Source organism: Ischnura elegans, chromosome 4 (assembly GCF_921293095.1).
Source record: "Ischnura elegans chromosome 4, ioIscEleg1.1, whole genome shotgun sequence".
Taxonomy (NCBI): Eukaryota; Metazoa; Arthropoda; class Insecta; order Odonata; family Coenagrionidae; genus Ischnura; species Ischnura elegans.
Window position 1 is genome coordinate 123,754,977 of NC_060249.1, and position 25,664 is coordinate 123,780,640.

General features: G+C 40.2%; 1 protein-coding gene across 1 annotated transcript in view; it reads left to right on the top strand.

The window, feature by feature from the left end:
• LOC124158010 (patj homolog) overlaps positions 1-8,463 on the top strand; it is a 142,693-nt gene extending 134,230 nt beyond the window's left edge. The window contains exon 17 of the mRNA XM_046533154.1: positions 2,870-8,463. Within this exon, the coding sequence (XP_046389110.1) occupies positions 2,870-3,361 (492 nt within the window). The 3' untranslated portion in view covers positions 3,362-8,463. The remainder of the gene's footprint in view (positions 1-2,869) is intronic.
• Positions 8,464-25,664: the final 17,201 nt, after the last annotated feature.

Consider the following 25,664-nt stretch of genomic DNA (forward strand, 5'->3'; position numbering starts at 1 on the left):
TGCTTGCTGTCGTCTCAAGCAATTCAATAGGGAAGTTTCCTTCATCAAAGAAAACGAAAGGCATTGATTTCGATTCGTTACCCACCATTAGTGTATTCATAATATACAAATTATTTGGTTTTAGAAAACCCAGTTTAGACGAATGGCAGTGATAAATTTTATCCTCATTTGAAAAAGGCCAGATTGGCGTCCATGCGATGCCACTCCACGTGACGTCACAGGGACCTAGTTTCTATACGAGTAGATAGGAGTTTTACATCGCTGAGATTACCAATGCATGCATGATGCACAGAGCTCAGGGAAACATGTCTTAATAATCACTTAAAACTGCCTACGATCGGAAAGTTTCCTTCGTTCGATAAGGTCCATAATAATCCATAATTAAGCCAAGGGCTACCTGCTAGCAGGGTACTCTGCTACCTGCTAGTATCCTGCGTCGTATCAGTGCTCAAAGCCTCACCCCAAGGTCACCTCACTTGAGGCAGCAGGAACCAGAACGACGTCACATGGAGTTTTCACGGCATTCCTACTTAGCTGTCGCATTATTGCGCGCTTGAAAATTTTTACTTTTCATTTAATCGCAAAAAATAGATATCGTCATTTAAAAATCTAGAAGCGTGAAATGTGTACTCCAGGAGTAATAATCTCTCGATTTAGGCAATAAAAAAATAATAGGAAACCACCCAAAGAAGCATGAGGGCAGTAGGTATAAGGGCCTGTTAAGCCTATGGACTGCTGTGGTGGTCACGTAGCAGGCTGGCATTGGGTCTCTGTGGCAAAGGGAGACTTTTGGAAATATTTGTGAAGTAAAGGAGGGAACATCATTCAGGATGTGCTCTCTCTTTCTCTTTGGCATCCTCACAGAGGCAGCCAAAGAGAGTTCGATTTCACAACCTCTTACATGTCACTAGTGGAGGCTGTACCATTAGAGTGACCCCCTTTCGACCTCGGGAAAGTTGTTACCAGGCAGTGGGATAGGGCAAGTAGTATAATCTAATGGAACTTACTCATTTTGAAATGAAATGCTTTCTTTGTAGCTCCACTGGAATATTTTTATTTTGAGAACTAAGTTTCAACAATTCAAATGTTATCTTTTGGTAGCTGTATAATTTTCATGTTGGAAGAAGAGTGGTGTGAATTATTTTACAGACTTCACGGACCTTAACTTGAATTATCCTATTTTTGGGGTTGTTGTAAGGATTTTAATCAATGAACTATATTTTATCAGAAATCCTCACACTTAATAATGATTCTGAGTGAACGATGAAAACTTGAATTAATCATTGTTGGTCATTTCTGTCAATCTTACCTAATATTAATGGCTGAATTGACATTTTCCTGTGAACTGTTTTCAGTTCTTTATCTATTTATGTGCAGATTTTTTTCTGGATATCTTTCCTAGTTATAATTGCTGTATCAGGTCTTTCCTGAGAGCTGTTTTCTGTTCTATGTATGGTATCGCTTTCTATCATGTGCACATTTTTTATCTGGATCTGTGGCATTAAGGCAAAATAATACTTCTGAGATTCTTTGGGTTCTATTATTTAATCTAAATTCCAACCATCAAGGGTGTTTTTTATGTCATTTACACTTCATTTTTGTTTTTATTGGAGAAAATTGATAATTTATTCTTTCATTGTTGGTTGTTCTTCAAAATCCATGCCAGGCACCCAACTGTTATGACTGCGAAGAGCAATATGTTAAGTCAAATAGGTTGTGGAAAATAGTACAAAACCTGCTTATAGAGAGGCTTTTAAGTCTATATTTCTCATGATTGCTCTATCTTGGTCCAAAAACATGATCCCTTTGACTGAAAAAAGAAATGCTTAATTCGTTATTTTTTTTAAATAAAAGTTAGAAAGTTTAAGGCCGAAATTCTGGCAGAAGATATGAATCACTTAGGAAAAAAATCATATTTGTAATATGGATTAGGTTAGGGGAGTACTTCTGAGAATTACAATTTGCTTTGAGAATAAAGTGGCGAAGCGAGGCCCCCTAATGCATAATTCATTCACAATATGTTTGGTCTTCCTCTTGACATCTGCCGCTCCACCTACAGATCCAGGACTTCATACTTGGGTTTTCCTGAACCTTGCTGCATACTTATATCACTGAAGGTCTTTCATGAGCTATTGTTGGTGTCATCACCACTATCAGGATCCATCTTAAAGATTTTTTCATTCTTAATCGTGTCTTATTCTCTCCTTGACTTCCCCTGTGTCCATCTCAGCATTCTAAATACTAACAATTTCAATTTATTTTCTAGCACTGTTTATTAATTCAGGTCTCACTATTTTAGATAATTCCCAGTCTCACCACAGACTAAAAATGATGGCTTACTGCTAAAGTAGTTGATGTGCAGGCTGTTATTTGTCCTTGCCTTATCTCCACTTCTTCGGATCATGTGTGTCGTCCTTCTGACCCCCCATTGTTTCCATGAATACTATTACATACTTGGTCTCTCCATGGCATCTTTGAGTGTTGTGGAGGTCCTCTGCTATCTGGCTTTTCTGTGTAAACTTGTTCTTTTAAGGCATCACGGTCATATTATGTGGCCAGGATTTTGCAATTGTTAGCATTTGACTTCAGCTACATCATCTTAATGAATTCATCATCGACATAAAATGAATACTTAATGGCTTAACATGATTGAGTAAATTAATATTTGAAGAATGCACGCTTGGTTCCAAGAAAAATTGAATTTTATAATCTATTTTTCTGTCAATTTTTACTTCCTTCAATGATCCAGTTGATGTCAAAACCTGCTTAACTCTTTATCCACTGTAAGTTTCAATTTCCTTCTTCCGCTCTCCGCCTAGGGCAAGAGTTCCTTAATTTCAAGAGTTCCCTCACCCCCTCACTCTTGCAGGACCCCATGAATCCCAGCGAGACAGTGATTGTCATCCGCAGCCTGGTGCCCGGGGGAGTGGCTCAGACCGATGGACGGCTGGTTCCGGGAGATCGCCTGCTGGCCGTGAACGACTCTCGCCTGGAGAATGCCTCGCTGGATCGAGCGGTGCAGGCGCTCAAGGGGGCCCCAAGGGGCGTTGTTCGCATTGCGGTGGCCAAACCCCTCCCCCTGCTCCCTGCAACATCGTCGGAAGCTGCTGAAGACGACCACTACGAGCCTGAGCAAGAAGTGTTGTCGTCGCCATACAGGGTGAGTGGTGGTCAGGTCGTCACTGCCGGTGGCCCATCGTCAGTTGTGACAATCAGCCACGGAGGCGGCAACCCATCGTACCGACTGACGGCCACTTCAGGTTGGCATCACCATGGGGATGGCAAGGAAAAGGATGAAGCTGTCTCGAGTCTTGGGGCTAACTTACAGGCCCAAGGGTTGGTCAAGTCTGAGAGCTTCTAGTTTAGAGGAAGGGAGATGATCCCTATTACATGATAGCACCAGAGTTGTCCACTTCATACCTGATGGCTTAGTAGGATTTTTATGTCTTTCGTTTTGTTATTACATGTGTGACAGAATGGAGATTTTTGTTGCATAGCCAACTTAGGTTCATTCATTGTTGCAGCACATTTTGATTTTATCACCCTGTATATTTCAATTTGGTGTAGAGCCCGTCCCGTAAATTATTTTTGCCCATTGTTGTGCATCTATGGTATATAAACCTTATTAAGTATATAAATCTATATTTACACACCTGTTTATGACTTATCAGATCGTATATATTTGCATGTCTATTGGGGATTTCCCGGAGACATTGTTATTACTAGCCAGTAACCCTGGTGGCTGCCGTTGTTTATTGTTATGCACTAGGGGTGTGTTTTCCTCACCCTTTTATGGCGACCCATTTATTTAATTGGGCAACTCTGAGCTGTCTCTTGGAACTGGTTTGGCTTCCCCTCTCCACATAGGACCACTTATACACCAGCCACCCTCACTGTCTGTAGGTAAACAGCAACCAGAGAAAGGTAGTCATTTTATAGCGGGATGGACGTGCACACACGAACTGATGCACCAAGTCCGGGCCTTGACCTTGGAGATCTGAGGTCGATGAAGCAGTTAGCAAAATTGATAGAATTCCGTGGTCTTCACCAGTTCGAAGAATAAGGGAAGTCATTTTGAACTCATCCTGTTATTTTTGATCTTTAATTGTCATAATACTGTTTCATCAAATGGTGGAAGTAAGTGTTGAGGTTGAAAATTTTTCTATACCCTGGTGCTTTGCCATTTCCAGTTGTTGGATACCTGAAATGCCTACAGAGGTATTTGCTCAATCTTCTAAATTTTATGAGAGGCAGAAAAGAGGGAAGTGTAGGATTGCAAGGCATATCATTTGTGTTTACGGGGTGGTGACGGAGGGGTGTTGTTTTGTTTCCCTGAGGGGGAGGGAAGAGGAGAGGCGATTAGGGTGCGCTGAGGGTGTGCATATCTGCTCCATTCCATCCGAGGGCTCGGAGAGCTGCATGTGATGAGAAATGGCCTCCTACTATTCTTTTCATTTTTACACAAGAATTTTCTCCTCATTCCATATGCTTCCAAGTATTACCGGTTTTCCATGTTAAATAAATGTTCCATCATTGTTTCTAAACAGTGTGTGCGTGCTTGTACGTGTGTGTGTGTATGGGTGAGTGAGTGTGTATCACAATCCATTGCGACTTGGATTGGCCTCTTAAGGTGGCATCTGTCTCATCATCCTCCTTCTTAACAAACGTCGTTGACTACTGACCAACGTGTTTCTGGCCAAGTCTTAAGGCTCGAAGGGAATTTCAGCAAAAACATTTTTGTGCCCATAAAATTTTAACAGAGAGAAATAAAACAGCCCTTTCTGTGGTTGAGTTAAATCCATCATTTGCATTTTTATAACATTTTTTCTTTGAGACTAAATATACTAATCACGATACCTTTGCCAACAAGTGCTTGCAAATGTGTCCTTTAAATAGAAGAATAAGTCCCGGTGGATAAATTTTTGATGACCCCTCCCCAATAATTGACACATCTAACAGGAATACCTCTTCCAGGACAAGAGGTCATGGAATAGTGTAGAACAGGGATTGCATAGCCATTTGATAGCCACAACTAGAGGTCATTGTTAAACACAGAAAAATTAGATACATGCATATTCTCAAGGAAACATTTGACCACCTCAGATCATAAGCCGCGACTTCATTGCTTTTCAGTTGTCTTTAGGTTGTAATTTATTACAGTGATGGAACTGGAAGCTGAAGTCTTCCTAATCAGTTCTTTGCTCAGGGGTTCCATTTACTCTTCTTTTTAAACTGTCGCTTAGCTATCGGCATTCACTGGCTATAAATATCATGGGGTTCAATGTCTTATCTTCATCTTTTAATTAGTTGTTTTCATATTCAAGATCATCCTTCTTGTTTTGTTTATTTGCTGGGAAGAGAGCTTATGGGTTGGTCAGTCAGAGTGAGATCATGAAGTCCTGGTGACCCAGAACAATGCCTTCTTTGCTTTGATGGCGTGATGTGCCAGTTGCTTTATTGGGAGGTCTGTGCTGCTGGTCTCCTACCATTGTGGATAGCATGAGGGCACTATCACACCGTGTGATCACGGAACTGTCTCATGCTCAGAACAGTGTCATGTACAGAACTGTGTCGCTTGTAATAATATTATTTTATCTGGAGTTTGGGTCTTTATGATAAATGAATAAAAAGCTATTTGGTCGATGTTTTGGGAATAGTATTTTCCATCATCAGGGCTAAAAGTAACGAAGCATCGCTTTTTTATACATTTTTGGTAAAGAACCAAACTCCCGCTGAATTAATATTATTATTAAAAAGGGGTCCAGAAATCTCAGTCACTTCTGTGCAATGTGACTGTGTGAGCAGCTTCTGACCATCATGGTTTCTTGTGATTTGGCACTTCCTTAGAAACTACTCTCTGTGAGTCGTGATCATTCTGCAGTGCATCGAGCCTTATGCAGCCACTGATGTGCGGTTCTTGGGAACCAACGCTTAAATGTGGCAGAATCTTCCCACTTCTGCTGGACCCGTGTCATTGTCCCTCCCTTAGGGTGCACCACGGTGGGTTGCATCAGTTAGCTCTCGAGTCCATTGTCGTCTTCCCCCATTTCTCGTGTCGCTTGCTCTTTGTGCTCACTCCTTCCCTCTCATCTCTCTCCACTCTTTTGTATTCCTGTTGGGGAGATCATCAGTTCTACTGCCAGTTGTTACTAGGAGGGAATTTTCAGTGGCCCCCATGATCTAGTCTTTCTTACATTAATTGAGAGAGTTAACTTACTTTTATCCAATAACTTAAAGGCTTACACGAGATCAAAAGACTTTGGTGATTTCATTATCGCTATGGCTTAAAATGTAAGGTGTGTCTGAATATAAGACTGATGTCTCCCTGTTGGTAGTTCAAAAGAAATCATGTTATCACAATTTATTGACATTTAAATCAGGTCAGAGAGTGAAGAATTGGGATTCCAGCAGATGAATAGGTTTGATAAAATATGCTGTTCAATTTTATTGGGTTATTAATACAATTTCAAAGTATGATTTCAACTGGAGTTGTAGTTGAGGCCACCGACCTTCCCCATCATGCTTTGGTGTGCGTGTTGTCGTGAGGGAATGGGTGGGGGGCGGAGGACGACCCCTTCCCCTGCCCTCTGCTTTTAATTGGGCATCGTAGATTCAGGTGGCTGTTTCTGTCTTCCCCCAAGCCAACCTGTCACATATTGTTATAATATTGCAGTTATTATTCAGTATTTTAAATTTTTTAACTAAGATTCTTTAAAGTTCTTCTTAAGGCTTTAAAAATTGGAAGCAACGTTATGGTATAATTTTCATTTTATTTGTGATTTACTTTGCTCTTGCTGATTATAACATTCCTATTCATTCCTTTCTCGTATAAGTTGGTAATGGCAGTGAAAACAAGGTTTAACTTGGCTTTAGCCTGAGTATGTTCTCAATCATCATGCTTTGTGAAATCTCTGACACCCATTGGTTTGGTGAATATGAGTCATTATTTTTTTATTTGACGGTGAAATATTCAGGCAATTAAGTGTGTAAATCTCTTAAATCAATTTATATTGAAAATGTATTGTTTTTATCAAGTTTTGGTGCTGGATTAGGAGGCTAGAAGAAACCACACCTTGCTGTTTTATATCTTAATCTTTGTATGCATTGATTCAGCACTGTTTTACACACAGTTTTTATTTACTTATTCACTTTAATCATTTCTTGACACATTTTGACATGGAAACGTGAGATATAAACATGTTTTTTACTCGTTTTTTACACTTCCGAGCATGCATGCTATTCTTGAATGAAATCTCTTAAGCATTAAATGATAAGCAATTTTTATAATCCCTAAGTTGCTAGTTAAGATGGTTGCTGTACATGTGGGCTATCGGCGCATTATTCTTTTTTTCAATTGAAGATTCAATAATTTAGAAACAGCTTGATTTTTTATTTTTATTTGACTCAAATTGCTCTGTTCAATTAATGAGAGCTTAGATTGGTTTATTAAAACACCATATGAAGTGAGGCATGAGAAATTGGTGGAACACTGCAAATATGAGCGACTTACTTGCCAAGCTTGATATATTTTGGCTTCCACATCATTCTCAACATTAATCTGCTGAGGTCTCTGTAAAATTTATGGAACCATATCCAATTTTTTTTTTCGTTTATTTTCATGAGACCGAGAGGACCAAGTATTTTATGTGAGAAAACCCTTTCTTTGTCTTCTAAACTTTTGCCAGCCCCTAGTTATTGAGTATGCCTTGATTCTGGCATTGAACAGTGAACCGCAATTAAATATTTATATTTTGCTGTGGCTTTATTTATTTTCCGCATTATGAATATATCTATCATATGCAAGGCAAGAAGAAAGTGCTCATTGTGATTTTTATGCATAAGAAATTCAATCAAGTCATGGATCTTGAAAGGCAACTTGAAAAATACCTGATAATACATGGTTTAAGCTCATGGGGAAGTTTCTTCAGAGAGTCCTCCATGAACACTGTGGGGCAAAAAAAAGAACGCATAACTCCTTTTCGTACAGAGATTTCACTAAGTCGCCTCACTTGCATTTTTTTCCATTTATTTTGAGTTACTTGTTGCTCATTTGTAGCTTGCATTCCAGAGTACTTTTGACTTGAATACTTGACACTGAATATGTCTACTTTTATTAAGATTTTAATTTTTTACTATGTTTATGAGTTGCCTTCTTATCTTTATTTTGTAGTGAAACATTTTGGAAACCAATTTATACCTATCACAGAAAGTGTCTCTATGTTGTCATTTTCTATCAGCTTTAATGTTTGAAATAGGGGCAACGTAGATATGCCGACCAGCCCAATTTTTGAGTGTCTCCATTATATTCTTTAATTCAGATGTTTTACTCTCAATGTGTCTGGATTCGTTCACATTTCTATTATCATTCCAAATGAAGTTCTGTTATGCAAATGTAGTGTCAAATACAAAACTTTGTAAACAAATCTTATGCCTAAAGTCAATAAATAAAAAAGTTCCACTGCATTCGCCTTGAGAGAGTCTTTGGAGCATTTGATTCCATTTTATTCGTGGAAACAGCCTTCACAGTGCAATTTTGGGAGTAATTTTCTCAATCAAACCTGATTCTGAAAATACTTGCTATGGATGGTCTAAGTGAAACCAAAAGATTGCATTTTTTGTCAAATCCTGGAGATCATCCTTTCCTAAGTGTGGGCTCCTAATTCTCACGTACTGTAGGGTACATTTCACTGGGTAACTTTTTGTTACATTCTGTTTGTGGATGAAATATTTTGATTATCAGAAGCATAAAAAGACATTCATATTTCTGTGATGGACAATCATAGAAACTGCTTTAGTGAAGCATGACTATATTTTTATTTTATTGCATATTCTTTCCTTGTAGAATTAACTTGTATTTTCTCTTTCATTTACTGTTTTCATTTCCTGCAATCTCTTTTCTAATATGTAACTAACGAAAATGAGCCAAATCAAAGAACACTGGGCTTTCTTGCTGTCACTTTTTTTTTAACTACTCTCTTTATAACACTTCCTAAATTCATTTAGTCTTGTAGCTTGAAGAGGTTTTATTATTTTCTTGTTTTTTTTATTCTCATGGCATGAATTAGTTTAACTTTCAGTTCATGTATTCACCAGTAACAGTTTTCAAAATTATCCTTCATTCTAATGTTTCTTTGTCTTCTTTTCTGTTATGATTACTGCAATGGGACGTTCACATGGTTTGATATCCAAAATCTTTCAAAAACTCAGGAGGCTGTTTCCCATCATATCACCACGCCCCAGAGCCCTGCATCCCTCCTCCCCGTTTCTCTTTCAGGTGCATGCGATGGTACCGTTTTGAAAGGTGAAGATTCAGGCAAACAAAGCTTCTTCCCAATGGCTATGAAATCGTGGAATGAGAATCACCCAGTCTCCACCGCGGGGCATGCGTGTGCATTTAAAAACATATGCATAGGTGATAGGAAAGCATGAAAGTTAACTCTTCATTAATCCAAAACTTACTTTTATCTGCTCCTAAGTAATGCCTGCGGCCAAACAAGAATTCCTCATGCATACATAAGTCAAGAGTAGTGTGTGTTTATTCACTGCTTCATTCCTACAAATGAATGCTATGATTTGCTATCATTTTTCTGTGTGGTGGTAAACTGAAACATGCAGATTTAATGGGAGCTCCAGAGAATGCTTCTACCGAGTGGAATGGAATCAATATGTTTGCTCACAGAGTGTTTGGTGGATTGTCCTAATAAGCAATATTCTATGAACAATGCAAGACAGAATTTCATTCATTGGGATTTTTAAATCATGCTCACAACAGTTGAGGATCGTGGACAGAAATTCCAGGAAAGATACGATAAGTCTCACTGTTATCACACTTCTGTGTTGAGGCACCTAGATGGCTGGGAACTTAGAAGCCCCTCTTAGTTCATCTTTTAGGCCTTACTGTGGGTGTCATCCTAACTTTTGGAGTCTGGTTCCCTCCCCCTCCACCAGTTGTCTCTGCAATCCATCCCTCGAGCTGTGTTGGCTGTCTTCCGGTTAGCTTTTCTTTTGGTGCCAATGCCTCTCTTGCGTCAAGCCAATACGTGGAAAGCACTGAGGTGTGTCATTCCTGTGGTGAGACATTGATTTCTTCGCAAGGGACTTGTCGATCTTTCCGATGGAGTCCAAGTGTGTGTCTTTTTGAGCTCTCGCTCCACCCGTCACATTGCCCTGTACTTCGTCACAGTGGTTTGATAGTGAGCAGTTCAGAGGCAGACAAGCCAATTGTAAATTTGAAGATGATTTTATGCTTATATTTATCCATCCAGCATGCCCGTTACTATAACCACACCTGTGTAATTGGTCTTTCACCAGTCTGTATATAGAAAACACCAAGTCACTGTAGTGCATGATCATGGACTTATTATAGCCGATCGTAGAATGTTTTCTACACGTTGAGTGTCACTCGATTGCCCTTGATTTGATTCACCATCTGTGGTGGACGTTCTCCTGTCATGTGTGAATGGTAAGTTGATGTGGCCTGCCTTTGGTCATTTTGTATGGGGTCAGTCAGAAGATCTCTTGTGTGCATTAAGTGTGTATTAGCGAGTTGGATGCCCAGGGTGCGCTTGGCCGCCAGATGCATAGGTAACGTCTCTATGAGTGTGGGGAATTGGAAATACCCCGAGGTTGGGCTCTCTCTCTTTTTTATGTAATGCTCTATAATTGCCGTGGGAAAAAATTCCCCTGGACCTGGAGTTGAACTACAGACCTTTGGAATTCTGGGCCACTGCACAAACCCCTAAGCTATCCAGGTCCCTTCAGTTCCCATGACCCTTACTGTGAAATACACTCCCATTCAGATGCCAGAGTTGAAATAGTAGCATTGCTGGTCAACTCTTGAGTTTATTATAAACAGTGAAGAATTTGAGTTCAGATCTTACTCTACTGTTTTAAATTTGTATTTTTTATACTGACTGCAAGAATTTCATTACCATTTTCAATTGCATTTATGTCATGGATGAGAAGGTCAGGCTGATGTTATTTTAGGGATGATATTGTGACTTGCCTGGAGTTAGAACCTATATTTCCCAATGGCCAGTTATGTATGCTGCCTATAATCAGTGATGGGAGAAGTATCGAAAAAATTTAATTGTGAATAATTACAATAACACTATAAAATTTGTAATTAATTACAATTACTAATTACTCTTTGTAAAAGTAGTAAGTAAGATTACTATTATCATTACAGGTACTTTTAATTTTGCTCGTGCGCACGATGCAATCACTGTCAATATTTTCTTCGACATTTATTTGATGCCATTGCATAAAATAATAATTAAAATGTTTGATAAAGGCACTCTAGGCATAAGTGAATATGTTCTGCCTACGTTTTATACCTGTGGTTTAGGTTAATGTAGATTACAAGTAAAAGTACTTTTAAAAAATGTATCAATTACAAGTAAAAATTACCAAAGATGTAGTTGAAAACAGAAATTTGATTAATTCTACTTTGATTCATCACTAATAATGCAGTATTGGTTGTGCATCTGACAAACGGTGAGGTGGTCAAGGTTCGAAGCATGGTCAAGTAGAACGATTATTTTAAAATTGGATATCTTCCTTTGTTGTGCAGTGTCGATGTGACTGTATTCTAGGTTTCATGCAATTCTATTTCCTTATTATATACTTATTAGGAGTATGATGGGATATTTGAGTTGTTCTGCACATGCTATTCATGCCTTACTGAATTGGGAGCAAATATAAAGGTTACTTAATAAATTTCTCAATGGTTAAAGGTGGTTGGTGCAGTGAAAATACGCATTTGTGAAGCTGATTGTTTAGTCATGGCATTCATTTCAACAGGTTGGATATTTTATATGATGCACATGCTTAAGGAAATTTATTATTCACATTTAAATTTAGTTTTATTAATTATTTGAAGGGAAATTACAAGTTTTTGTTTTAGAATTTATTCCTGAGCACATTCATCTCACTATCAATTACAGTTGATGATGTCAGTCTTAGTTTTCAACTTGTAATCATTGGCAAAAATCGATGCTCATTAGACTTTCTGATTTCAGCCTACAACATGGCTGAAAATGAAAGAGTATTGTGCTATGGCTAATGTTTGAAGAAGACGTGATTGCTCTTTTCCAATGAGGGATTGTAACTTGAATTACTAATGCATTGAGCTGTTCAGTTGAGGTATGATATTGGGGTGCGTACAAATTTTTACCCAAATGAGTTTAGCCTCAGTCCATTGGGCAACATTGAATGCGTATTGGAGATTGAGGAAATAAAATTTTGGCTATCCCTTACTCTTAATTCATCAGCTCTTGTGGTCTTAATAGGTGCTGTATTATACTGAATCATTTTCTCGAAAAAGACTATTTGGGCTTCCAGCTGGCTGGTCTCCATCCATTCTGCCAACGTTTCAGAACACGGGTCGGGTTCCATCCTCAGCACTAAAAATGATTAGCCCTGAGGATGGAACCTGACTCATCTTCCAAAACGTCGGTAGAATGGAGGGAGGCCACCTGGCTGGAAGCCCGAATGGCCTTTTTGGAATATATTCACCAGGATAGCATCAGATTTTGAATCATATTCTATTGCGTTAGAAAAAAATCTGCATGTTCTTGTTCACATCCTCATGCCTGCCAAATTCGATCCATGTTGATTAGCTCTAAAATTTGTTTATAGATTGCAATTTCTAAGACTTTCCTTACATAATGAGTAATTCAAAGAGAATGCATTTCTCATGTGTTAGTGTAGTGGAAGGCTCATTGTTTTTGGAAATGCAGTTGATATGTAATGGCTCTAGTAATAGGAAATTTTGAGAGGTCTGTGGAAGAAGATCATAGTTATGATAATGCTTATTTTAACATTGAGTAAAGTTCTGAACTCATATTTTTCATTGAACTGAGCATGTGGTTGAATTTCAATATTTGCAGATTATCTTATAGTTAAGAAGACTTAATGTATTGTGAATTAGCCAGGTTTTCCAACTAACTGATAAGTCATAATTGCATAGTTGCGGGTTATTTCCTAAGCAGTATCATTTTTAGGGAAGAAATATTTTTCTGAGCAAGATAAAATTCCTGAAACTATTGTATGTGGAAGTGTCGTTTTGGATCAAATTCAGTTATAATTCACAATTGAATGTGGGTAATTTCCTTAAAATTTTAGTTCTATATAAGGGTTATCCTATGTAAAAAAAATTTATTACATTCGTTCTATTTTCGTAAAGCCAAGGTCACCTGTAATATCATAAATGAATGTCTCTGTAATTTTCGCAAATGAAAAAAAGGCTGATTAAGTGATTCTGCAGTTTTGCCTGGTATAGACTGAAGCAGACAATCTGTCTTGCGACAACTTGTGGGTTATCGGAAATGGGTGGTTTTTCATGAAAAACGCGAAGACAGTGTGTAATTGTTAGGCTGCTTTGTTAGCCATTTGAGGAAAAATATCAATGGATCATCCCTACACCTAGCGTTGTAATGAGAGATAACGTCTACTAATGGAGTTAAGTAGTGACCTCACTGTAGGGATAAGAAAGATAGGGAATTTTTGGTTTTTACGTAAGTTGCAAAGATTGATATTGATAATCTCCCGCTCACGTCATCCCTCTCCCCTCCCCGCGGCTCTTCCGGGAGAAGGAAGACAACTGATTGGCTAATTCCGGCTATATCATTATTTAACTGAAGCGGCGATTTTTTTTATATTGAAAGTATATTTTATTCGAGTGAATGTAGGACTCGCAACGGATATTTGTCAGGAAGTGAGCATGATAAATACGTAATTTAGTTCTTCCATTTTCGTTATTATTGAGATGTCACGGGGCTTCATTGTTGTACTCAGCATTCAGTCACTACAACGCCACGTTGAGATTGCGTACCGAGACCGTATTGCGGTCTTTTCCCCTATTGTCAAAGATACGATCGTCATTCCAGAATTCAGAATCTTCATAGCGTCGAAATATAGCCCTTGACTGCAAATTCACCACTTTAATTCCTATTGACGACGTGATTGTAACGTAATGAATAGTAAGTTTACGCTATGAAGATGGCACTGTTGTAACTTACGGAGACGGCTTTATCCGTAACAGCCACAAAGGTAAAGGAATCTGGAAAGTAGGCCTTCTAGCTTGTAAGACCCCAGAAAGTAATGCGAACATTTATGGTGGCGCTTAAAATGATAATCGTATAGTTACAATGAAACTTCATCATTAATTTTTGATCAGGGATAATTTTACGTAACTCTAAATTCGGCTCCATTGAATCCCTACCCCTAGCAATAAAAATATGTTCCCATGCGTGGAGGCTGAGATAAATACGCATAATATTTCCACTGTGTCAAATTAATGTTTATAATTGTAGTATTTTTTCATAATTATAGTTCAAATTCTATATAACAAAATAAAATTGTATTTTGAATCCAAAATAATTTTCGATATTTCAGCATTCGTTTGCGAGTATTTATGGAGTACTTCAGATAAATAGGGAAGCTGCTTAATTTGGGCAAACGGTTACGGTCCCTATGCGCCCCAATTAACCGTAATTAAAGTACTGCAAATACTTCACTCAAATGACTTCGGGTATTCTTATTTCCTCAACGTCTGGTAGTACACAACTCACTAACCCGTTGAAGTTATGGGTGGTGTCAACATAACGGTGACAGATGAAGTTAAATATCTGGGAGAGTGATGGAGTATCTGAGAAGTAATATATGATTAATTCGAACCAGTGGCGTAACTAGGCATATGCTTTGGGGGGGATGACGGGGTAGCCCCCACAGGAAACGCAAAGAAAAATTTTGAAAAATAACATGCCTGAAATTGCATTTTACATAATTTTGGCACTTAAAATTTAACTATATGCAGATGGAGTTATTATATATCAAATCCAGACAAGATTTTTAAATATTTTTTTGATTTCTCTGAGACTTTGGGGGGGATACATCCCCTCATCCTTCCATAGTTACGCCACTGCTTCGAAACTTCGAGGGGAACACATACAAGAAATATTGGTGGCAGAGTCCTGGAGAAGCTAGGATTCATCGAGCGTGTTGACGGACGATTTTCGAATTAAAAAGTAAAATAGAGATGCTATTTCGCACTCGTTCGGCCACACCTTGAGTAGGCAGTGAAAATATGAGATGCGGCGCAGAATTTATCAATAAAATACCAAGGAAAGCTGCGAGATTCATAAAAAACTGCTTCGTACGAACAGATAGCGTCACACAGATGTTAAACGAATGAGTATGGGAGCCGCTGCAGACTCGGAGGCTGCGCGCTTGGCTAAGATTGCTCGAGCAATTGAGAATGGATATCTTTTAGAGCGATACGGAGAGAGAAACCCACCATATTTCTATGTCCGACATGTTCGGTAAATCAAGAGAGATATTTTGCAGAACTTATGGGAATTCGTTTTTAACCCCCAACAATAAAGGGAATGCAATAAATCCTAGGCGGAACTTCGCTCGAACATTTCCTATTTTACTTGTTTTCGGCTGGTGTTCCAACACCGACGTATTGAGGCGGCTTACGTGGTAGTATGTAGATGTCCCCCAGTGTATCTAATCTTATATCCGTTTCTGATGCGCAGTCTTTGCCTCCATGCATCCTCTTAATCTTAGCCTCTTATATTTGTGCTCATGTGTGGTGACCGCGCTTTTTCCGCTTTGTCGGTCATCCGACTGCCTTTAAATCCATTCATTTCATCTCAGCGGTAGCTTCGGTGCTGGAGCGAGCAGCGCGCCTGGGAGGATAGCCTTCACCTCGCGACTCACTCGCCGTGCAAATTGCATACACGGGCCTTTGACCTCTCCAGTGCACGCCACCGGCCGATTGTCAATTGTCGCTTCGAGAGAGGTCACAAATTGATGAATGGCCAGTTTTTTTACGGCCTGATTGGAGTGTTCACTCTGTCCATCCTGAGTGCCGGGTCGGGTCTATGAGACTGCATGGCGGCGATTCTCGTCTGTTGCCAAAGGTAGGGGAATACTTACTGGGAGCAGTGGCGCCGACTCTATGGGGCCTGAGGGGTCCAGAGCCCCCCCAAAAATTCGTTACAGATGTGAGGAAAATATGTGTCAGGCTTGTCGATTTTCCCCGGAGTGTCCAGATATCGAAATTCGAGTGATCAGGGTTCTAATGTTGATCATATGACTTCTAAAATGCTTAAAAAAACTTAAAATTCACTACTTATAAAATTTCTCGGGGCAAGGTCCCCGGTTTGGGCCCCCCAATATTTTTTGTAAGTCGGCACCCGTGACTGGGAGGCCTAGTAGTAAGTCCGTCCCGAAGAAGTTTTGGGTTCAGTGGAATCTTCCCAACGATTGCCCCAGTTTTTCGATCAATTACCACGCGTTCCTGACGTCTTCTGTTTGCGCCAGGGCTATCCTTTCGCATCCTTTAACTCTTCCGCAGTTTCGCTGCAAACATTCTATGCTGAGGTATGCAGTGATATTGCGCATATGGCCATCTTGAGAAGGATCTTCGGAGCTGCGCGCCATTGAAGTACACGGGAAATCACGCAAATTAAAAATTTTCCCGGCATATACATTTCGGATGGGTTTTCGATGTGGAAAATAAATTGCATGCACCCCTTACGATATTTTTGCATCTCAAGATGCACTACTCTTCCGATCGAATTTTGCACATTGTCCCATTCAAAACACACTCGGTACGAGCCTGGCTTAAACTGCTCCCGTGAGCAATGTATGGAGAACAGTATTGTTTTCGACTCAGTGAATGGACTCCCGACTTCTATGGTAAGTATCGGAAATTAGTTTATGCAGTCACGGCGTTAAGATCGTTTCGGATCGCTGATTTTCGTTCTTTATTGCTGTTTTTCGATCGTAAATAGTTTTCAGTGTTTATAGATTGTCCAAAAAAACTCCACGTCCACAAGCAGTCTTTTATGAATATAATTTATGTATGTTTACCGCTGACATCTAATGTCACCATCGCAACTAGACTGTTTATATTTCGATTCCCTTTCGAAACTTCGATAGAGTGAAGTATCGAAGTATCCTGGTAGTCACAAAACTGAAAGCAATGAAATGCTGGTTGACTTGTACCGCCGACGGGAGCAGATGAAGCCGGGCTGAAGCTCGCCGGGGCCCTCAAAAGATGTCCGGTTCCCGTGATTTTATGTTGAATGCAAAAATGCGCAAAGTTCGAATTTGAGAAAATTGCATTTTAAGGTGCAAAAACTATCATAAGGGAACCAAGTAACTTATCATCCAAGGTGCAACCTCATCCGAATTATGTGAGCTGAGAAAAAATTCAAAGCAGTGGAAATTCTTTAAATGGAGCGCAATCCTAGGCGTCCTTTTGAAGATGGCCAGGTGCGCAATAGGGTGGTTTCCTATTATTTTTTTATTGCCTAAATCGAAAGATTATTACTCCTGGAGTGCTCATTTCACGCTCTTAGATTTTCGAATGACGATATCTATTTTTCGCGATTAAACGAAAATTGAAAATTTTCAAGCGCGCGAAAACGAGACGGCTAAGTAGGAATGATGGGAAAAGTCCGTGTGACGTATTTTCTGGTTCCAACCGTCGGCGTGTTAGGCGACCTTGGGGCGAGGCTTGAGCGCTGATACGACGCAGGCTGCTAGCTGGTAGCGCTTGGCTTAAATAAGGATTATTGTTCCCCTATCAAACGAAGGAAACTTTCCGAACTTTGGTAATTTTAATGGGTGATTATTAAGAGATGTTTCCCTGAGCTCTGTGCCTCATGCATGCATTAGTAATCTCAGACGATGTAAAACTCCTATCTACTCGTATAGAAACTAGGTCCCTGTGACGTCACGTGGAGTGGCATCGCATGGGCGCTAATCTGGCCTTTTAAAAATGAGGATAAAATTGACCGTTGCCATTCGTCTAAACCGGTATTTCTAAAACCAAATAATTTGTATGTAATGATTACGCTGATGGTGGGTAAGGAATTGCAATCAATGTATTTCGTTTTCTATGATGATTTTCTTTCTACCCTATCTCTCGGCTTCATTTGGGGAATGGCATTCCATTGGTCGTCATTCATTGCGGCCCGATTGGCCAATTTCACTCCACTCGCTCGTGCTCCGACGCGCTCTTGTTTCACTCTCGGGCGCCGCACAAGAGTGATATTTGGTCTTGGCGCCCTTCACCTAGGCCGCCCACCCAATCCAGCCCCCCTTCCAGTCGACCGAGGGTCAAAAGGTCAGCGGGTCCGTGGGGACGCAGCGCCCTCGCCGCTGCCGAGTTCATCGTCGTGTATTGCTGCCCCCCCTTCGCCCCCTCCCGTCGCCTCTTTGCTTTTCTTCGACGTGAGCCCGGAAATGTGGCCGAGTAGACTACATGCAGTAGGTACGTCCCGTTGAAGCTTTATTTTTGTTGCCACTGAGATCGCATTTTAATCGGTTTTTCTAAAATAACCGCCGTCGAGGACATGGGCTTACCCAACGAGGGGCAGGAGGGGACAGCTGACCCCCCGCCCCCCTAGAAGCAAAAATCGCAAATGTCTTCAAGGAAAATAATATTTATTCAAGCAAATAATTTTAAAAACTAATAAAGAGCTGTTACAGTTTCCTTAAAATGTTGGTTTCATTCTCCTTTTCCATGCTTAAGTCTTACCTATAACTTGAACAACCATGGCTTGCCCCCCCCCCCCCCCCCCCCTAGTTTTGATCCTGGGTATGCCCTTGGTCGAGGATAGAGAATACGAGAGTGTTTGCGAATCGGCTTGCCGGAGGCGATGGACTGATTGTGAGCTGAGAAGTGCTGAATGGAGACTAAATGAAATCAGGCCCATAACAAAGGGAACTCGGTAGTAAAAATTCGGAAAGTGATGCATAAACCAATTGATGAAAACAACAATTCAGCATAAATAACTCGGAGCTTTCGAAGTTGTCACTTCTTTCTCAGCCTCTACTCTGAGGCTGAGAAAGAAGTTACAGCTTCGAAAGTGTATGTGTATAAAATGTAACCCAGGGGCAGAGAGAGCCGGATAAAAAAAACAGATAAATAAAAAACTCACATCGGTAATGTATATCTATAATTGGAGATAAATTTAATTATTTTCTTAACTCAGCTCAATTGGGATCCCATGGTGGTACACTGGGGGAGTGAGCGCTACCTCAACAGCTGTGGAATTTCCCCGTGATTGCGACCGATGCGTAGCAGCTCACGGTAGTTCCTCAGTCATTTCGTGGAGAGGTCTTTTCGGCCTCTGCTTTCCTGAGAACTCGTAGCAGGAGCACAAACATTACTTCTTGGTGGCCAATGATAGTATGTTTGCTAGATGGTTCAAAAGCCCCCACGGAGCGCCTGCTCCACTCTTTTCAATAAGGGAGGCTGAGAATATTCTACGTAGCTGTCCGTTCCCGTGGTGACATCTCTTAGCGCTCATCCCTCTGAATTCGCCCTATGTTTTTCTCATGGTCAGAATCCGATTCTCTTGTTTATATTATTTCCTATGACGTCAAAGGTTCAAGCGCTCCGTAGTGCATCAGAAATTCGGAATGACGCTACAGTATTGAAGAGCCGCACGCATGATTACCCTTGGTGTGAAGGACTCTCTCGCCTTTCACCAGTGTATAGGCCTCTACGACAACCTCGGGGAGTTATTCGGTATTTCACAATTCGGGCTCAAATTCGGCCAAAATTCGGTCGCAATTTCTCCAAACACGGGCATTGTTTAGAAGTTGAATCGGTGACCGCCTTCGGTGGGTGAGGTACGGCTTTCGCTTCCACGAGAACGGTTCATTTCCGTAGTGCGATTTTCGTTTCGTACAGGAATGAATGACACTTTGAGCGAGTCATTTGATGATCTCACAACTCTCTTCGAATGTGGTCATTTTCGTTCGGAAACGCGAAATAACACCCCGCTAATGTGTTTTTAAAGCGGCCTCCTCACTTTCGTCGTTGGCCCACGTGCGCGCTCCTCGTGGCCGAGGAATGTGCTCGCGGTGTGCCCCAATTTCCTCCCCCCCAGAAAGGTCCCCGTCGCCTCCATCTCCCCCCGCGCATATATTTCATTTCACAACCTTCCCCGAGGTGAGCGCACGGATACACCTCCCCTCCCAAAGGAGAGAGAGACGTCTCGGATAATCTGCGGAAAATCAATGCGCGTAAATTAATGAGCAGAGAATGGGCGAAGCGGCGGGCGGGGGGGGGGGGGGGTAGGGGAGGGGGATGTTCCCTTGGCGACGGGAGGCATTGTCGCCGAGAGCGCTTCCGTGTGCGCGCGCACTCGTGACAAGTCCTACCATTCCATATCTTATACGCAATAAAGATGCTATTCAAGCAGGTCATCCCCGATGATGATGTGTGTCTCAATCGAAAGAGATCGAAATATCTCCTTCTTATTCTACTCTACCGATAATCTCTGAAACAAACGAATATATTCAAATTAATCAATAAAAAAAATTAATAATGGCAATATCCCATGGTGTGCCTAATTCTTAAAAATTTAATTTGGAAGTTGGAATATTTCTACAGGGTGAAATAGCATGCTTGTTTTTTCGTAGAAAAATGTGTTTTAATTAAATTACTACTGAAGTTTAACGGTCTTTGTGGCATTTTTAAAAATTAATTTAGAAAAAATTTAAGGTGAGGTGACTTTTATTTAAAAAATTATTTAAAATGAAACAGTCACCCACCTTACTACGTCCTAAGATATGCTCTGATGGATACTTTTATTGTAGGCTTAATTCGTTAGTTGGATTAATATTTGACAAATGATTTTAGAAAGTATAACTGAAAATTACATTCGTTGAATTTTCTCTGTGCTATGTTGACAAACAATGACATTAAAAATTTCTAAGGCATGTAAAAGCATCCGGCGAAACTTTGTGGAAATGTCTAAGATCCATGAGAATGAGAATGAAAGAGGATGAGAATTATGTGGAAATTTACTACTTTGTTTCATTTTCATTTCAAGAACAATTCGAAGGATGTCAAACATATAGCTATTTTTCTTTACTTCAGAGACTGGAAATAATTACTTAACTGTTAATTAAGATGGAACCTCTTTAATTAATGATGCCATTAGATTTAAAATCCGCATTATTAATCCACCCACCATTGCCCTTTCATTATGTGTACCTTCTGCAAATGTTCCCGCGATGTAGTTCCATGGAAATTGACACGCGACTCCACCCTTGTTGGGCGGAGAGGGGATGATTCAAATGTCATTAAATATCACGGCGAGGGGTCACAGAACGACTGGAAACGCATCGCGTGAATTGTGGGCATCTCGTAAAAAAAAACTTCGTCATCATCATTGCTTGGGTCAAAATCCTCAGGTAGGTTTGACGCAGGTCTCCACTCTTATTTCAGTTCTCCTATCCGATAATCTGTTTATTCACGTATTTATTTCCTTTTACGTCCTTCATCAACGTACGCTATACGAGACCTTCCTTTGCCACCCCTTCTGTCCTCTTGCCCTTCGTTGAAAAATATTCAACGGCCATAATGGTTGTTGTTGCCGCTGGCAACCACTTTTATTTACACTCAAAATTTGTGGTTCATTCTACCATAATCTCGAATGCTTTGTTCATCATTTTTTTCCTAAACGGGATTGGTTCCAGTGATTTTTTCTCTGCATGTGTTTGTCTCCAAAATTATTGAGTTTCGAACATTTGAATTTATTCGCCGTTACTAAGATCTGTTACTCGTCGCAAAATCGATATCATTACGGTTAACATTGAGATGAAAAACTTGGGGACGTATTGACGTTCTAGATGTGTTTGTAGGTGTATTTTACGAGTGTAATCGTCGCGGAGACATTTTAATTTCGCATGAGGGGCGTGACCTGTAACGAAATCGTATTCTACTAAATCTCTCTAGCTCTTAAAGCCGGTCAATAGAAAAAAAATATTGAAATAAATGCAACGAAACATTAGATTGATGGATCTTGGCTGCCTTGATGTCTCTTTCCGGAGCGCATTTCTCCATTCCTTATGTTAATTCATTTTATTTTTTCATCCCTAGATTTCATCTTTCACAATTATGAGTTCGAATCAACAAAACGCTAATTTGAGGCGTATGAAAAAAGGTACCACGATGTGGTCTACTTCAAGCCTGCCGCGTGAGTGGCGGTGAAATTCCTATTAATTGCTATGAGAAAATAAATCCCTAAGTCAAAGGTCCGTGGTTCCATTCCCGGTCCAGGGGAATTTTTTAAATATGACTATTAATGTGAATGTTACCGTCGTTCACGCGGCAGGCTCGAAGTAAACCACATTTCCCGCCAAGCGCGGCGTTAGCGTTGGAATATGGTCGACGTTTGCGTAGTTGCTTCTCGGAAGCCAACATGGTATGCTCTTGCGTTGCTATCTTCGTTGAACTGCGAGGGGCTAACACCGTTGAGCTTCTGTAAAATTACCATGGGAATTAAAGAACCTGGATAGCTTAAGAGGCCGGTACAATTGCCCGTAAATCCAAAAGGCCGTGGTTCGATCCCCGTTCCAGGGTAATTTTTCTCGTGATAATTAAAGTGAGGGTACCACAACTTTGGGTGCTCAAAAATTTTCACGCTAATTAAGTATCAATCTACTTTCATGCTAATTTTCCCGTTAATTTTTACTAAGGCAGTGGAATCTCACGGTAAGTTATCCCCAGGGGTAATGTATCATTGTTTTTTTTTTACTTCGGCTTCAATGATCGCCGAGTGCGTAATACACTGTCAGCTTTTGATCGGTACCATTTTAATCCACGATATGCTGTCTAGCTTGCGGAAGAGAGATTTATTTTTCCTGTTTAACATTGGCTTCGACTAGAAGAGAGGGCGCCATGTTTTCAGAAGTTAGTTTTGACTTACAAATGCGTTGAAATATTCTTGTATTTCACACTACTTACGCACTCGATTTTCATTTATTGATACTTGCATGTATTCGCTTGAATGATTATCAAGTTATCAAGAATAGTTTTCTCTGAATTGGTTTCAGAACTGAGTCTATTATAAGAGTGTATCCTAGCCCCTTCTCCCACTTAGAAAAAAAAGAAATTCACATTTTGGGTACTCCTACCTCTAAATGGTATGGTATGATAGCATTTATCAGTCTGAATAGGCTCCTCTCTCATAGATTTATTTTCGGGTCCACATATGGTTGCCAGTGTCGTAATTGACTCTTCGAATGTCCGTTGACTATTAATTATTAATATTAGTATAATTAACATTTCTCAGGTCATTGCAACGGATTGGGACATTGTTTTTCGATAATTTTAAAGCTCAGTTTAGTGTCTTAGTACAATAATAATAATTTGAAATCATTTAAAAAAGGGAAATACACAACAAGAGAACAGAACATAGTTACATGATTATAGAGCGTTGAAATAGTCAATTATTTTGAGCTTGGTAGGAATAGGTATTTTATTCTTGAGTTTTTGCGAGGATGAAGAGTCTTTGATTGGTTTAGAAAGGTTGTTCCATGTTTGCGAGGTAACAACAGGTAAATGATTTTTGAAAAGTTTTGGGTACGACGCGTGTAAATATTTAGATTCAGCGTTAGAACAACGTTAGGCAATGTTGTTCTCTTTGGATAGAAGCCAATTGACTGCCGGGACTTAAGAATTTTTTTCTGTTAATTTTGAGTGATCGGTCGAGTGTGGCAGTCCTTTTTTTGTGTCGTCAATTTTCGTGTCCAACTAGCGAATCCATTAGGCAAATTGCGGTTTCGGGTCGCTATGAACGACTCTCCAATCGTCTTTAGGGTGGGAGGGGGGGAAGGAGGAATGGTATTGTCGTCTCCCCGAGGAGGAAGAGGTGGGGGTATGAGGGATGTGGGTGGGAGGAGGGAGGGCAAGGCCACGTGGACAACCTTCAAGGAGAGAGGGAAGGGGAGAGAGAGAGTTCGCCGCCAGAGTGGGTGGGGGTGTGTGAGTCCCTATTTCACCCTCCCGCCCCACCCCACCCCACCCTCACGCATGTTCGTGCGTTATCGATCGCGGTGAGAGGGCTAAAGCTCGCAAAAGGGGGTCGCAGCGGCGGCGTCTGTCCCTCCCCCGCCGCCACCTCCTCCCGTGTCTGTTACCCTCTTGCGTGCGTGTCAGGGCCCCTATGCGTTGACACGCGTGTGCACGCATTCAGATACTCCCACGAGCGGGATACTTTCAGAATAAATGAGCATTAAAAATGGTACGTTATTATAGTGATTGCAAGAAATAATCCATCGAAGTGGCGTACTAATATCATTCGCCAAGAGAGCGTTAGTTATACTAATACCATTTATCCCATATTTTCTCCATTTTGAACTCTAACGCATGAGATGAAGCGAAATTAACGAAAATGAAATGATTTTATGAAAGAATGTAGTTTAACATTTTTGCCTAAAGATGACGCAAATCATTCAAATTAATTTCTAAAATAGTTTTGAAAAATACGGTAAAATAGTTGTTGTTGTAGTGCAATTAAATACATCAATGTCGCGCACTAATATCATTCTCCAAGATATCACTAGGTATGTACTACCTACAGTGAAGTTTACTAATATAATCTCTCCTATTTTCCCCATTTTCGAATTCGAACGCCTAAGAAGAAGGAAAATATACGAAAATGAGAGGATATCATGAGTTAAATATCTGAAAGTAACTCTGCAGAAAGTGTACCTATAGGTTACAGTTAATAAGGTAGAACATTTATAAATAATATAACTTTATTCTACTCATATGCTATTACATTACAACAGAAAACCCTTTGAGAATGGTGGAATGTATAGATACCCCTTGTGAAATCGTTTTGGGGCTAACATCGTACACTGTTTTTTACAGGACTGGTGCTATCAATGCATGGCAAATCAATTTCTTTCGTTGAATTCAGTGATATTTTTTCTTATCGCTTGCATTCAATTCTGACATTCCAGTAATGTACATGCACATAATACTAATACACACGGTAATTGATTTTTGTTCCATAGGTATTCTATATCCTATACGCGACCCGGAAGTGCCCCCATATTTTTTGCCTCAGACTCGAATAGGGCGAAATTAAAAAGAAACGGGAAGACAATGGAGAAGAAGACAGTTTCTCCCGATACTTTGCGAATAATTGGTCCACAACTCATGGAGAAGAGTCTTCAGTTAAATTTGGCACCCTTTCGTCAGTTATAAATCTAATTCTGTAGTCGTGCTGACGAGCGGTGCTAAATCTCACGGAGACTTTTAACTGCCGATCTGTGGAGCTCAATTTCCTTTACTTCAAGAATATTAGAAGAGAAGCTATGTTGTCGCCCACCGCACATGTTTAATAGGTTCGCAAAAGTCGCAAATTTCGTCGCCATTGGTGGATTTACAGGGGGGAGGTGCTCGGGGGCCCCCCAGACGCTTAAAAAAATAAACAAAGTTTTAATACGGTCATCGTTTTGTTTTGTTTATCACGGTGCTCAAATCACATAATTTAATATTAACGACTTCCGTATTAAAATAAATAGAATGTTTCGTACGGTAATTGTTGTGTCTTTTTTTTTAACCTCAAGTGTGAGAAGATGGTTGGCCTTTCAGACCCTTTTGTCCCCCTGCCACAGAAAAATCCTGGATCCGCCCTTGCTCGTTGCTGACGGCAGTGGCGCAGCGAGGGGTGGTTTTGGGGGATAAAACTCCCCCCAGAGCTCCGAGATATTTTTAAGTTTAAGCCATTTTACTTAATAAGATTGCTATTACTAATAGAATAGCGTAAGGATTAATAAAATATCCCTCAGAAAGCCGTAAAACTCACCATTTTGAACCATTCACAATATAA